We start from the raw sequence: 13,871 nt of genomic DNA on the forward strand, positions 1-13,871 counted from the left end.
GCTGGTCTCTTCCGTAGCATTGCTCTTGTGTTCCTCCTGCTGCTGGGCGATGATTCTACGTAGATCATCAAAGGATCTTGGTTGTAATACTTTCACTAGGGATTGAATCTTATCGTGGAGTATGTAGCTCTGTAATGTCCGGTAAGATCTCTTTTTCGCTTCCATCCGGATGCAGACACTTCAAGATTTGGTACTTCTGTAGGACGAAGACGCTAGCTCTCATATAGGTGGGTTCTGCCTCATCAGAAGCTTCCTTTTCACAGAGCTCTTCACCCCTTCGGAATTAAACCTAGCAAGGATTTCCCTCTTGAAGTCCGTCCAGTTTAAATTTAAACCCTTCAAGTTATTCCACCAAGTTGCAGCTTGCCCCTTTAATCACGGTGTGATGAGTTGCACGAAGATGTCCTCTGGTAGATTAGTCCTTCCTAACAGACTGACCGATCCCTCTATGAAGCTAGTCGGGTTCCCTTCCAGTCGGCCGTGGAATTCCGGAAGGCTCTCTATAATCACCTTCGGGTCTAGGTGTCCTGTACTGCCGGTTAAGTTCGAGGGGGTTAGAGGTGTGGTGGTACGCCCTGTTTGAGTTAATCTATCTTCTACTGTGTGAAGGAATCATTCTCTTATATTCTGCACATCTCCCTTGATGGTCGAAATCTAACCTTCCTTCAACAGCAGAAATACAGCTCCCAAACTTTCAATCGACGGACGAGATATGACTTTCAAAATTTCTCTCAACAGTAGAGATTCTCCCCTCAACCTGTTGCTTTATGCCGGAAACCTGGATTTCCACCTCCTCCTTAAGGTTCGAGATATCCCCTTCCAGCTGGCTTACCCTACTATCGATCTGTTCAACCTGTCCCAGTTTTGACCTGATGTCTGACACCTGCTGTGTTAATTGATTGGTGAAGTCGCTAATTTACAATGAAATTTTGTCATTTATGGTTGAAATTTTCTATTCTAGGCCCTGTTCTACATTGTAAACCTGTGTGTACACTTGTGCTATTTGTCTGGTTAAAACTGTATTAGCTTGGGAAACTTCGTCTGAAATTTTGTCATTTACTTCCAAAATTTGGTCTGAAAGTTTGTCATTCTGTTCCGTTAAGGTGGAATTAACTCGTGAATCAACGTCTCAGGTTTCGTCATTTACTTTCAAAATGCTGTCTGTTAAGGTGGAATTGAGTGTCTGTATCATGTTCGTTAACTTAGTTCACATTTTGGTCATATTTACCTCATATTCCAATGTTTCGTCTGGATCTTCGTCGACCGATGAAAAACTTTTCGGGATCTTCTTTTTTCAGCGAGATCTTCCCGTAACTGCATCTGCAGAGATTTTTTTCCTTCCCACTTGTCGGGAGATTTTTCTTGGTGAGTCATCCTAGAGTTGTTTCACCGACATATTCTCTAGTATCATTTGCATACTGATCTATTGCGCACTACACTCGTATCCACTCGTAAATTCTTACCTACTGTCCCACGGTCGCCAATGATGTTTCCACAAAGCCGCACACAAAAAACTGTCAACTTGCGTACATGGATTTATTAACAATTATTTACAAATTAAATGCGCATAACCTTAATCACTGCCATCGCAAACAAAACACTTCACTCTGAAAACATCAACAAACCACCGTTTTAACAACTGCCTATCACGGAACCCATGGAGATTACAACCTTGATACAGCTGACTGCTGACTACCACAGCATGTCAGTACAAGCACAACACATGGTCACAAGTATAACTCCTGTTAAACCATAACCCCAACACGGTAACTCGTCTCTAACATCAAGGCCACCTCCTTATATAGGTCCCTGGCCAGGCTTCTAGAAAGATATGTTACAAAATACCTTCTCGTAAATTCTAGAGTGCTTAATGAAAATCCACAGCCTGTTTCCAGTCATTCGACCAGGTCAGGAATGGAATGAATGAAGCCCCCATCATGCGGTGAGGGTAGGAATTGTGCCAGCTGCCGAGGCCTGTCGCACTCCTCTGGGGCAATGATTAATGACTGACAGATGAAATGAAATGATAGTGGAGAGTGTTGCTGGAATGAAAGATGACAGTGAAAACCGGAGTACCCGGAGAAAACCTGTCCTGCCTCCGCTTTGTCCAGCACAAATCTCACATGGAGTGACCGGGATCTGAACCACATTATCCAGCAGTGAGAGGCCGGTGCGTTGCCGCCTGAGCCATGGAGGCTTCTACAGTGCTTAATACATAGATATAAGGTACAGAATATTTTACCATCATCTAGTGCCAAAGATACATCATTCTGGATGTTACAGTGTGTTTCACAATACTGTAGTGGATTACACATAAATATAGGTAAAAATACATTATATACAGGTTCTTACATTAACTGAACTCATATAAATGTCTATATATAGTACAGGTTTTGTGACATAACCTCACAAACAATGCGATCATCTGACTATGTAAATACTAAATGGATGTAAACACTTCATAGGCATACATTACAAGTCATAATAATAATCATAATCGTAAAATAATAATCATAATCGTAAAATAATAATAATAATAATAATAATAATAATAATAATAATAATAATAATAATAATAATAATAATAATAATAATAATAATAATTTGAGCTTGATACTTTCATTATTTACCCATGGGTGAGAGAATATTGTTTTCAAGTTATATCAGTTTATCACACTTGCATCAACTTATGCAGCTGACACCTGGACAATGACATGTAGGGAGGAGAACAGAATTCAAGCCTGTGAAATGAAATATCTAGGAAGTATGAAAGACAGGGAAATACAGATGATATTAGAAAGGAAGTCAAAATAGAAAGCCTGATTGAAAGAATTGATAGGAATAAACTAAGATGGCTTAGACATGTAAGGAGGATGGAGGAGAAAAGACTATCAAAACAGTTCATGGAGATGAAGTCTGAGGGGGAGAGAGCGAGAGGGAGACGTAGAACAAGGTGGATTCAATAATGAGGAGTGCAAGAACAAGAAACCTGGACTCTGACAAAATGATGGAAGAGAAATGGTGGAAGGAGAGAGGAAGGTGAAGTGTAAATACTCCGACTCGGCAGACGCTGGATAAGGGGAAAGGAGGAGGATGATAAATAGCAATTGTTTCATTATTGGTTGCCATGATGATGATGTCATGTACAGAACCAGCAGAAAAAGAGATGAGAACCTTGAATAATTGGTGTCGACCTGATTGCTCGTACACTAGATTATTTAATGCACATATAGCTGGTAAAAACTGCATCCTTTACAAGAAGATTACTGGCTACGATACATTCGTCTGCGCTGTGACTTCTAGGACAGCTTTGCACTTCTATATTGTGCGATAAATTCTGCAGCGTCTAACCATGGTATATTGCACATCTCAAGGTGCATATTTCTTGAGTTATTCAAAGGACGAATATTATGTTTTAAAATGCCTGTCTCGCTGTAGCCTTAATGTTTTCAAGACCACACACTTTGCAAAAGATTAAACAGAAAACACTCTGATGATGAAAATCTTCTACATAAACATGGTGGATCTCTATTTCCAAATCATGCAAGAGGGAATATTATGCAGGTAAATATATCAATACCTCTTTTTTATGTAAATCAGATAAGCATAAAGTTTACCTTCAAACCTGGGCAGTGTGCATACCATGCTCCAAAACACTGTGAATGCTGGGCAGCGACACCAGATGCTGCTCCATTTGGACCACGGAATACAATTGGAACATTAACCTGTAAGTTACCATTAATAAATTAATTACACCATTACTATGATACAGAGCTCTTGGAAAACCTTCATACAAAATAATGCTCAATTCTTTGGATGAATGATACAGTAAAACGTAACGTGGGTATTTTTATACGAACATGCTAATCAGTAGAAATAGTGACAATGATTATGATACTTGTTTAACTATTATACAACATACTTCCCCACATGATTCCTGGGGTGGGTCCCATGTTTCTGAGACGAGTTCATGGTACTTGGTGTTCCACTAACAGAAGGAAAGCCTATGTTAGAAAAGAAGAGAAAATCTGCCTGTTCACTGTTGGGGAAGTGTGATGAATCTGTGGAGTCCAAACTCACCGGAAAGCACACAGTTTCCTTTTTTTTTATAACAATTCTCTTACCCTTAAAAAATTGTATACACTGGAATTAGAAATGTGTTTCTGTTGACAGGGAGGATAATGCACCAAGACAGAGGTGTTATTTAGTGGAAATTAAGAAAGACAGCAGAGGTTACTGACATTCATTCCGTGCAGCCACACGTGTTTGTCCGGCAAAGCTGCACACTAGCTATGCAGCCGAGACAAGGAAGGTGTCGAGATCACCACAACCAGAGGTACAACAAAGTAGTCAATAGTTCAGCTTGTAACTGTGATACTGCAGGCATCTCTTTAGGCCACGATTTATTTTCTTCAATGTTGCAACACATTTGGGGTTCACTTGACTAAATTTATTAAATCTCAGCCATGAAAGCCCAAGAGAGATTTGGTTTACTCTGCCATCTAGAAGGCCTAGAATAAAATAGAACATTGAAATTGATAAGCAGGCAGCCAGATAGTATCATATTAAAATGCCTGCAGACGTCAGCTGCAGCCATACGATTATTATTATTATTATTATTATTATTATTATTATTATTATTATTATTATTACTTTATTTAGGATCATTTCAACCTCCTATGGGTTATGATTACGTAACTTCCTTGACTGTTGAAGTTCTTTCTTTTTACGCCTATACTCCTCCTCCATTCTCTGGCTCGCTTTCGCTCGTTCCTCATCCGTGAACATCCTTCTTGTTCTCTTGGGTTTCTCTATGAACAGATCTGTCACCTCCACAATTTTCTTTCTAGACACTGTTCTGTTTGTAATATCTCCCTCCTCAATGTCATATTTTTTAAGATCCTGATGAACTTCTTTCAGCCATGATACCTGGGTCTTTCTTCTTTCCTGGAAGATGAGGATCTTATTTTCTAACTGTTCCGGTCCCATTCTTCTCAGGTGTCCATAGAAAGTCAGCCGCCTTTTTCTTATCGAGGTTGAAATGTTTTCGCATTTTTCATACAGCTCTTGATTTGATCTCAAACGGAAGGTAAACTCATTTCCTGTTGCTTTCCTGGGTCCCAGAATTTTCCTCAGAAATTTACGCTCTTTCTTTTCTATTTTGGTAATCCCCTTTCTGCAAGTTGCTTTACGGCACACCAACACAGAGAGGTCTTGCGGCGACGATGGGACAGGAAAGGGCTAGGAATGGGAAAGAAGCGGCCGTGGCCTTAATTAAGGTGTGAAAATGGGAAACCACGGAAAACCATCTTCAGGGCTGCCGACAGTGGGGTTCGAACCCACTATCTCCCGAACACTGGACACTGGCTGCACTTAAGCGACTGCAGCTATCGAGCTCGGTAAATCCCCTTTCTGGCAACTGTCTATGCTGCATAGGGGAATTCAGGTTTCACCACAGTGTTGTAGTGTGAGAGTTTGGCTTGATATGAGAGGGATTTGGACTCTGTAGAGAATAACATCATCCGCAAAAAGCCTTACCTCCGATTCCACTCCTTTACTCATATCATTTATATATATATATATATATATATATATATATATATATATATATATATATATAAGAAAACATAAAGGTCCGATAATACTGCCTTGAGGAATTCCCCTCTTAATTATTACAGGGTCAGATAAAGCTTCACCTACTCTAATTCTCTGAGATCTATTTTCTAGAAATATAGCAACCCATTCAGTCACTCTTTTGTCTAGTCCAATTGCACTCATTTTTGCCAGTAGTCTCCCATGATCCACCCTATCAAATGCTTTAGACAGGTCAATCGCGATACAGTCCATTTGACCTCCAGAATCCAAGATATCTGCTATATCTTTCTGGAATCCTACAAGTTGAGCTTCAGTAGAATAACCTTTCCTAAAACCGAATTGCCTTCTATCGAACCAGTTATTAATTTCACAAACATGTCTAACATAATCAGAAAGAATGCCTTCCCAAAGCTTACATACAATGCATGTCAAACTTACTGGCCTGTAATTTTCAGCTTTATGTCTATCACCCTTTCCTTTATACACAGGGGCTACTATAGCAACTCTCCATTCATCTGGTATAGCTCCTCCGACCAAACAATAATCAAATAAGTACTTCAGATACGGTACTATATCCCAACCCATTGTCTTCAGTATATCCCCAGAAATCTGATCAATTCCAGCCGCTTTTCTAGTTTTCAACTTTTGTATCTTATTGTAAATGTCATTGTTATCATATGTAAATTTTATTACTTCTTTGGCCTTAGTCTCCTCCTCTATCTCGACATCATCCTTGTAACCAACAATCTTTACATACTGCTGACTGAATACTTCTGCCTTTTGAAGATCCTCACATACACACTCCCCTTGTTCATTAATTATTCCTGGAATGTCCTTCTTGGAACCTGTTTCTGCCTTAAAATACCTATACATACCCTTCCATTTTTCACTAAAATTTGTATGACTGCCAATTATGCTTGCCATCATGTTATCCTTAGCTGCCTTCTTTGCTAGATTCAATTTTCTAGTAAGTTCCTTCAATTTCTCCTTACTTCCACAGCCATTTCTAACTCTCTTTCTTTCCAGTCTGCACCTCCTTCTTAGTCTCTTTATTTCTCTATTATAATAAGGTGGGTCTTTACCATTCCTTACCACCCTTAAAGGTACAAACCTGTTTTCGCATTCCTCAACAATTTCTTTAAACCCATCCCAGAGTCTGTTTACATTTTTATTTACCGTTTTCCACCGATCATAGTTACTTTTGAGAAACTGCCTCATGCCTGCTTTATCAGCCATACGGTACTGCCTAACAGTCCTACTTTTAAGACCTTCCTTTCTATCACATTTATTTTGAACTACGACAAAAACAGCTTCATGATCACTAATACCATCTATTACTTCAGTTTCCCTATACAGCTCATCTGGTTTTATCAGCACGACATCCAGGATATTTTTCCCTCTGGTTGGTTCCATCACTTTCCGAATCAGCTGTCCTTCCCATATTAACTTATTTGCCATTTGTTGGTCATGCTTCCTGTCGTTTGCATTTCCTTCCCAATTGACATCTGGCAAATTCAGATCTCCCGCTACAATCACATTTCTTTCCATGTCGTTTCCCCACACAGCTGACTATCCTATCAAATAATTCAGAATCCGCGTCAGTGCTACCCTTTCCCGATCTGTACACTCCAAATATATCAAGTTGCCTATTATCTTTAGAAATGAGCCTTACACCTAGAATTTCATGTGTCTCATCTTTAACTTTTTCGTAGCTTACAAATTCTTCTTTCACCAGAATGAACACTCCCCCCTCCCACCATTCCTATCCTATCTCTACGATACACACTCCAGTGCCTTGAGAAAATTTCTGCACCCATTATATCATTTCTCAGCCATGATTCAACTCCTATTACAATATCTGGTAAATATATATCTATTAAATTACTTAATTCTATTCCTTTCTTTAGTGCTTGACAATAATGTATTTTAGTGTACCATTTGCCACCGAGGTAGACACCTCATTTGCAAATAAAGAGATTTTGATTTGATTTGATTCTCCGGATCAGTGGCTACTCCCTTCGTTGACACGATGTGGCCCAGGTAGCGCACCTCCTTCTGGAACAGGTGGCATTTTCCGGATTTAACTTTAGGTGAGCCCCACGTAGCCTCTTGAACACTCTTCACAGGTTCTCAAAGTACTCTCTCAACGTGCATCCCACAATAATTATATTGTCCAGATACACAAGGCAGGCGTCGTGAGTTAACCCCTCAATACAGACTCCAAAATCGCTCGAAGGTCGCCAGCGCGTTGCAGAGGCCAAAGTGCATCACAGTGAACTGGCCAGTTGAGAATGCCGTCTTTTCTTTGTTGAGATGGAAGTCCCTGACAATTGTGGTTGTCCACGGCCTCTCCTTGCATTTGCATTTCCATCACCTTTTTTGACATTCTTTCATCGCTCATTCTCATCGTTCAATTTGCGGTAATCAACGCAGAAGCGGAGCTCACAGTTCGTTTTCTTCACCAGGACCACTGGTGATGACCATGGGCTGTTCGACTACTCGATGACTCCCTGCTGCTTCACGTCACCCAGCATCTGGTCGATTTCTGCCCTTTTTGCCTGGGGTACTCTACGGGGTGGCTTCGGATTGGAGCGGCATCGCCGGTGTTAATGTGATGGTACATTCTATCCGTCTTTCTGTAGTCGCCTCCGGTAACAGTGAAGATGTCCCTAAAGTCGTGGATTAGTTCCTTCAGCTCCCTGAGCTGTCGCGCCTCCAAATGTTTCTGGGCGTCGGATATTATCATCCGAAGGTTATCCGATCCTTCACCTGCTTCCAGGGCCTGTGCATCTTCATCGTCCACTGACAAGACGCACATAACTGGTTCACAAATCCCAAGCTCGGTAACGCTGGGTATTCTCTGCTCCCGCGACGTCGAATTCAATATGCGTACCGGCACGCAGCTTTGTGGCAGAACGAGCGTCCTGGCCAAGCAGAGTCTTGATCGGCAGTTGGAGGTCCGGGTTCCACGAGCACGCTGTCCCCTTGTATAGGTTCCTCTAACCGTGCCGTAACCATCATCTTGCTGTTGGCTGGTATAACTTCGTCGCTGGCCAGCGATAATCGCGCTACTCGAGTTTGCTTCCCTGGGCGTCGATGCATTATCTCTTGTTAGCCGAGCCACAACAGACATCGTCCCACGTCAACAGTCACCTCGTATGCCCGTAGCGCGTCTAGGCCCAGGATGACCTCATCCACGACTGCGGCGACGAAGGCCCAGACTCGTAGGCGTCGTCGTCCCAGCGTCAGTTGAAGTAGCGCCTCCTTCAGAACAGGGATGGTGTCTCCTGAGGCCGTTCGCAGCACATAGGGGTGGTTGTGTTCCCTTTCTGGCTGTCCCTCAGCGATGTCAGGCTTGGTGATGGTTAATGCTGCCCCCGTGTATCGTGACCCGGCACGGCCTGTCTCCAAGCCACCCGTCGGCGATCAAGCTATTTTACAAGTGGATCATATTGTATTGTATTGAACAGGTGGGCTTATAATATTCATTTATTGTAATAATATTTGAGATCAAGCTATTGTCGCTCCGCTCGATGACCACATTTAGCGTGAAACAAGGGGACGGTAATAACGGTGCCGACGAGCCCTTCTCCTTGTCGCTCCTTACTCGTTTCCCTGATCAGGGGCTGTCTCCATACTGCAGTTCCTCCGCAGGTGGTCACGTTCGCTGCAGTTCCAACAGGTGATCTTGTCGGTGCGTCGGCGTCTCACCGGTGGCATGTGTCGTTCTCCTGTAATGGGGCGGGTCTCCAGCGCGTCCTCGCTTCTTACGGCTCATACTCTTGGTGACGGTGTCGCTCTACCCTTCACCGCCTCCACTCTCAGGGTAACGTCAGGGCCTCCCTGATGTTGTGCTCCCGTTGAGCATCAGCTTTTGACAGATCTCAGCATCTCGGAGTCCATCAATGAATGTATAGGCTGCCTCCCGCAGAATGGGGTCCTGAGGCAGCCCATCCAGAGCCTTGTGGGCTAGCAGCTCCACATCTTGCGCGAATTCCTGCAGCGTCTCAATAACATGCTGGGTCCTCTTCCTCAGCTGGACTCGGTAGGCGGCTGCCAGCTGGTGGTCACCGTATCGGCTGTCGATCACTCTAACAATCTCCTCGCAGGTGGCACCCGGATGGAGGCTGTGTAGCACTTGTGCTGCTGTTCCTTGCAGTCCGGTGATTAGGTGAACGGCCCTTTCTTCCAATTTCCAACCGCTGTGCCTGCACACGGTCTCGAATTGAGCCCGGAAGGTATTCCGCGATGTGGTCCCGTCGAAGCGCGGGGATTTTACCTTCCCGGCGCTGGAGCCGCTGTCGTGGCTGGTGGTCCTAACACAAGTCTCCATGGCTGTCACTCTCTTAAGAAGAGCGCTTACTTCCTCTTTCAGGTCTCAAACCCCTGACTCCACTACCTGCCTATTTCTTTGATCTGTTTTTCATCCAGTTCCTGTACGTCCTGCATAATGTCACTTGTTTATTTTCTTTCTAGAGAGTGCACTACCGGTTCTAATTTACTTTGTCCACCCTTAAGTTCTTCAATTCCATTTTCAGTTCGCTCTTGATTTCGTCCTGTTTGGATGAGAGTTCGGTACACTTATGAGGAGAGTCTGAAACTGTTCGCTATCCATTTTACTATTCGCTAGAGATTGCTAGTTACGAAATTACTGCTACCAGTCGATCCCGATTCTGAAACCAGTTGACGACTTGGCGGGGTAGTAAGATAAATTAACACTACACTGGTAGCTGCTGTAATAAAATGTACTAACTAATGCTAATAAATCACTTACACCTCAGTACACAGTCAGGGTTCCCGACTACATGCTTCTTTAGATCTCCTTCCTCACGCAATATTTGTTTACCCTCAACGCTACGACACTTTCTGCTGTTCTTTATCATCTTCTCTCTGTTTTTCCGATCACAGAGTCTAGGAGTAAACGGGCGGACCAGATGGTGACATCGCCCGACTCTAATTCCAACATGGCTGACACGGTAACCATTACACTATGATAGAAACAACTAGCTTGAATCCTCTTATTAATTTTAGCATCCAGATGAACATTCTCCATTAATTCACTCTCCAGGTATTTGAACGTTTCCACTACTTCCAGAGGCATGTCTGCAAGTCTAATCTGACCTTCCCCTTCTTTCTCTCCTGTAACCATAACAAGAGTTTTACTCTTTTCAACACTTATTTTCAATCAACATTCTTCAATCTCCCCTTCACCACATCCAACTGTTCTTGAACCTTCCTGTTGTCTTCTTCCCAAATCACAATATCATATGCAAATAACAATATGTTCATTTCTCTTCCTCCATATGCTGCTTTTGCTGTTCTCATGATGTCAACCATTACTATTGTAAACAAGATTGATGACAGAATACTTTACTGTCTCAGCCGACTAGTTATTTTGAACCAACTTGTCCTACCAACTTGTGTTTGCACGCAACTACAACATTCCTTGTACATTGCCATGATCACCTTTATTAATCCCTGTCCAATTCCTTTTTGCATCGGACTATCCAAAACTTTAGTCCTGGGGACACTGTCATATACCTCTTCAATGTCAATGGATGTCATCACCATATCATTCCCGTACTCCCATAGCTTTTCCATTAGTTTTCTCATAATGAAAATGGGCTCTATTATTGACCTTCCACTTCTGAAACCAAACTGATTTTCATGTATCTGATTCTCAACCCTCAACCTTATTCTACTTTCCAGTATCCTCTCCATTATCTTAGCAACATGGGACATTGGAGTAATTCCCCTGTAGTTCTCCAAAACTTTCGTATCGCCTCGGGAACCTCCCAGACATTCCTGAGAACCTGATATGTTCACTGCAGGCCTACAGCTCCAGCTGCCTTTATCATCTCCACTGAAATTTCATCTATTCCAGCAGCTTTTCCATTCTTCATCTTTCTTATTGCCATTTCAATTTCATTCATTGTAATTTCTTTATCCATTTCTTCATCAACTAATTGCCTTTCCTGGTCGTCCATTGAATGACTCATCAGTTCTTATGTTCAGCAACTTCTGAAAATACTCTCTCCATCTATTATCTCTTTTGACTTTGTTAACATTATGCCGCCTTCATCCTTCACAAATCTGGTATTTGCTTGATCTCCCTTTTTGTTTCTTAAGATACCATACAGTAATTTCTTGCTGCCCTGCATATCATCTCTCAATTTCTGTGTGAATAAGGCCCAGCTTTCCCTCTTTTCTTCCTCTACTACTTTCTTGGCCAACTTCCTTGCCTCCACATATTTACTTCTACTTTCTTCAGTCTTAGATATTTTCCATGCTTCCCATGCCATTTTCTTTTCCTTCGCTTTAATCTTTACCGTATCATTCCCTTAGTCTTTCACATTTCCTGATGTTCTACCACATAAATTTTCTGCACATCCAACCACTGCTTCATTATATCTTTTCCATTCATCTTCAACATTCCCCACCTCCATCCTGGGTATCAAGGGTATTATTTCCATTTGAAATTCTTCTTGTATGCTTTTCTCCTTCAAATTCCATACTTTGATTCTTTTATCTCTTCTTAATGGGGGTTTTTCAATCTTTCCCACTTTCAATTTTCCTATCACAGCTCTATGATCTCCACCAAAGGCTTCTTCAGGCATGACTGTAACATCCTAAAGGTTATTCCAGTGTCTCCCCAACCATACCTTGTAATCTTCTGACTCCTCTTCTTCCTAAACCATGTGTTTCCAACAATCATTTAGTTCCTCATGCAAAAATCCACCAACAACTCGCCTTCTGGATTTACATTTCCATATCCAAAGGGCCCTACAACATCTTACTTTCCTTGTCTTTCCATTCCAACTTGTGCATTTATATCTCCCATCAATAGCACTTCCTTATCTTCTATCTGTCTCTCCACTTCCTCTGAGAAGTCCTCTAGATGTTCATCTATGCAACCTGTTTGTGGGGCATACTACTGAAATAGACCTTTCATGCCATTTTCAAACTGGAGTCTAATCACCATCATCCTATCGCTGATGCATTTTGTATATTCCACATATTCTTGGATTTCTTTTCTAAGTATGATGGCCACTCCATTTTTTGCCTCAGGTCCTCCGCTGTGATACAGCCTGTATCCTTCTCTCAGAAAAATCTGCCCCATACCCCTCTTCTTGGTCTCACACAGTCCAAGTATGGCTATATATTTTTCTATCATGAAGTCAACCAGTTCTTCTGTCTTTCCCGTCTGTGTCAGGGCATTTACTATCCCAATCTTGATGTAGTTTGGTGCTGGTTGCCCATTTCTCACAGTCCCCCCCAGCCCCTGATGACCTGCGCATCGCTTTTATCTGGCAGTGGAGGCTTATCGTTCAAAATTCCTGAGTTCCTACCCGGCTTGCTGGAAGGAAATCCTGATGATGATGATTAATAGGATTAAGATTAAAATACTCTACAAATTAATCATATGCATTTGTATAATATTTACTTCCTTTTCGAGAGCATATATATACTGTTTCCCACAATTTACAATTCCCCCCACCGTTTATACCAGTATTTCTTAGGTCCCTTGAATAGTGTAAAAGAGGGGTAATACTGTATACTAATGAAGTATTCCCCACGTGGTTCTTCTCTCCTCATTGGTCCACCTAGGAGTACAAAGTTGCATGATACACTGTCACTGGTATTTGCGCTAGTTGGCTTGTTTAACGTAACTTTCCATTACGTCATGTTCAGATGACATCAAGGGTCTTCCCAGAGTTGTAATTACAGGATATTATTATTGTTGTATTTTAAATTGTTTAGAATTATTTTAGGGATGTAATTTAAATAAAAAGGACTCTTCCTCCACATCAGGAATATATGAATTCAAATGCCAAAAGCCAAATTGTAATGCACGTGTAATGGCATTACCACACCAGGTACAATGATCACAAAAATGCAATTAGACACAAGACAATCAGGGTTCTGCAAACAAACATAAAAATGCCCACCACTTTACAGATATAGGCACACAGGTCTTAAAATATTACATATCAAAAATAATGAAAATCTTTTATATGTAAAGGAGTTTAAAAAATTCACAAAACGAACAAAGCCAAACAGTTTTTTTTTTTTTTGCTAGGGGCTTTACGTCGCACCGACACAGATAGGTCTTATGGCGACGATGGGATAGGAAAGGCCTAGGAGTTGGAAGGAAGCGGCCGTGGCCTTAATTAAGGTACAGCCCCAGCATTTGCCTGGTGCCAAAATGGGAAACCACGGAAAACCATTTTCAGGGCTGCCGATAGTGGGATTCGAACCTACTATCTCCCGGATGC

The 13,871-nt window shown here is 41.9% G+C and overlaps 1 protein-coding gene across 2 annotated transcripts in view; it reads right to left on the bottom strand.

The window, feature by feature from the left end:
* LOC136864080 (pyruvate dehydrogenase E1 component subunit beta, mitochondrial) overlaps positions 1 to 13,871 on the bottom strand; it is a 198,664-nt gene that overhangs the window by 129,200 nt on the left and 55,593 nt on the right. For both annotated transcript variants that reach the window (XM_067140624.2, XM_067140623.2), the window contains one exon: positions 3,618 to 3,725. In XM_067140624.2, the coding sequence (XP_066996725.1) occupies positions 3,618 to 3,725 (108 nt within the window). The remainder of the gene's footprint in view (positions 1 to 3,617; positions 3,726 to 13,871) is intronic.

Source organism: Anabrus simplex, chromosome 2, assembly GCF_040414725.1.
Source record: "Anabrus simplex isolate iqAnaSimp1 chromosome 2, ASM4041472v1, whole genome shotgun sequence".
Taxonomy (NCBI): domain Eukaryota; kingdom Metazoa; phylum Arthropoda; class Insecta; order Orthoptera; family Tettigoniidae; genus Anabrus; species Anabrus simplex.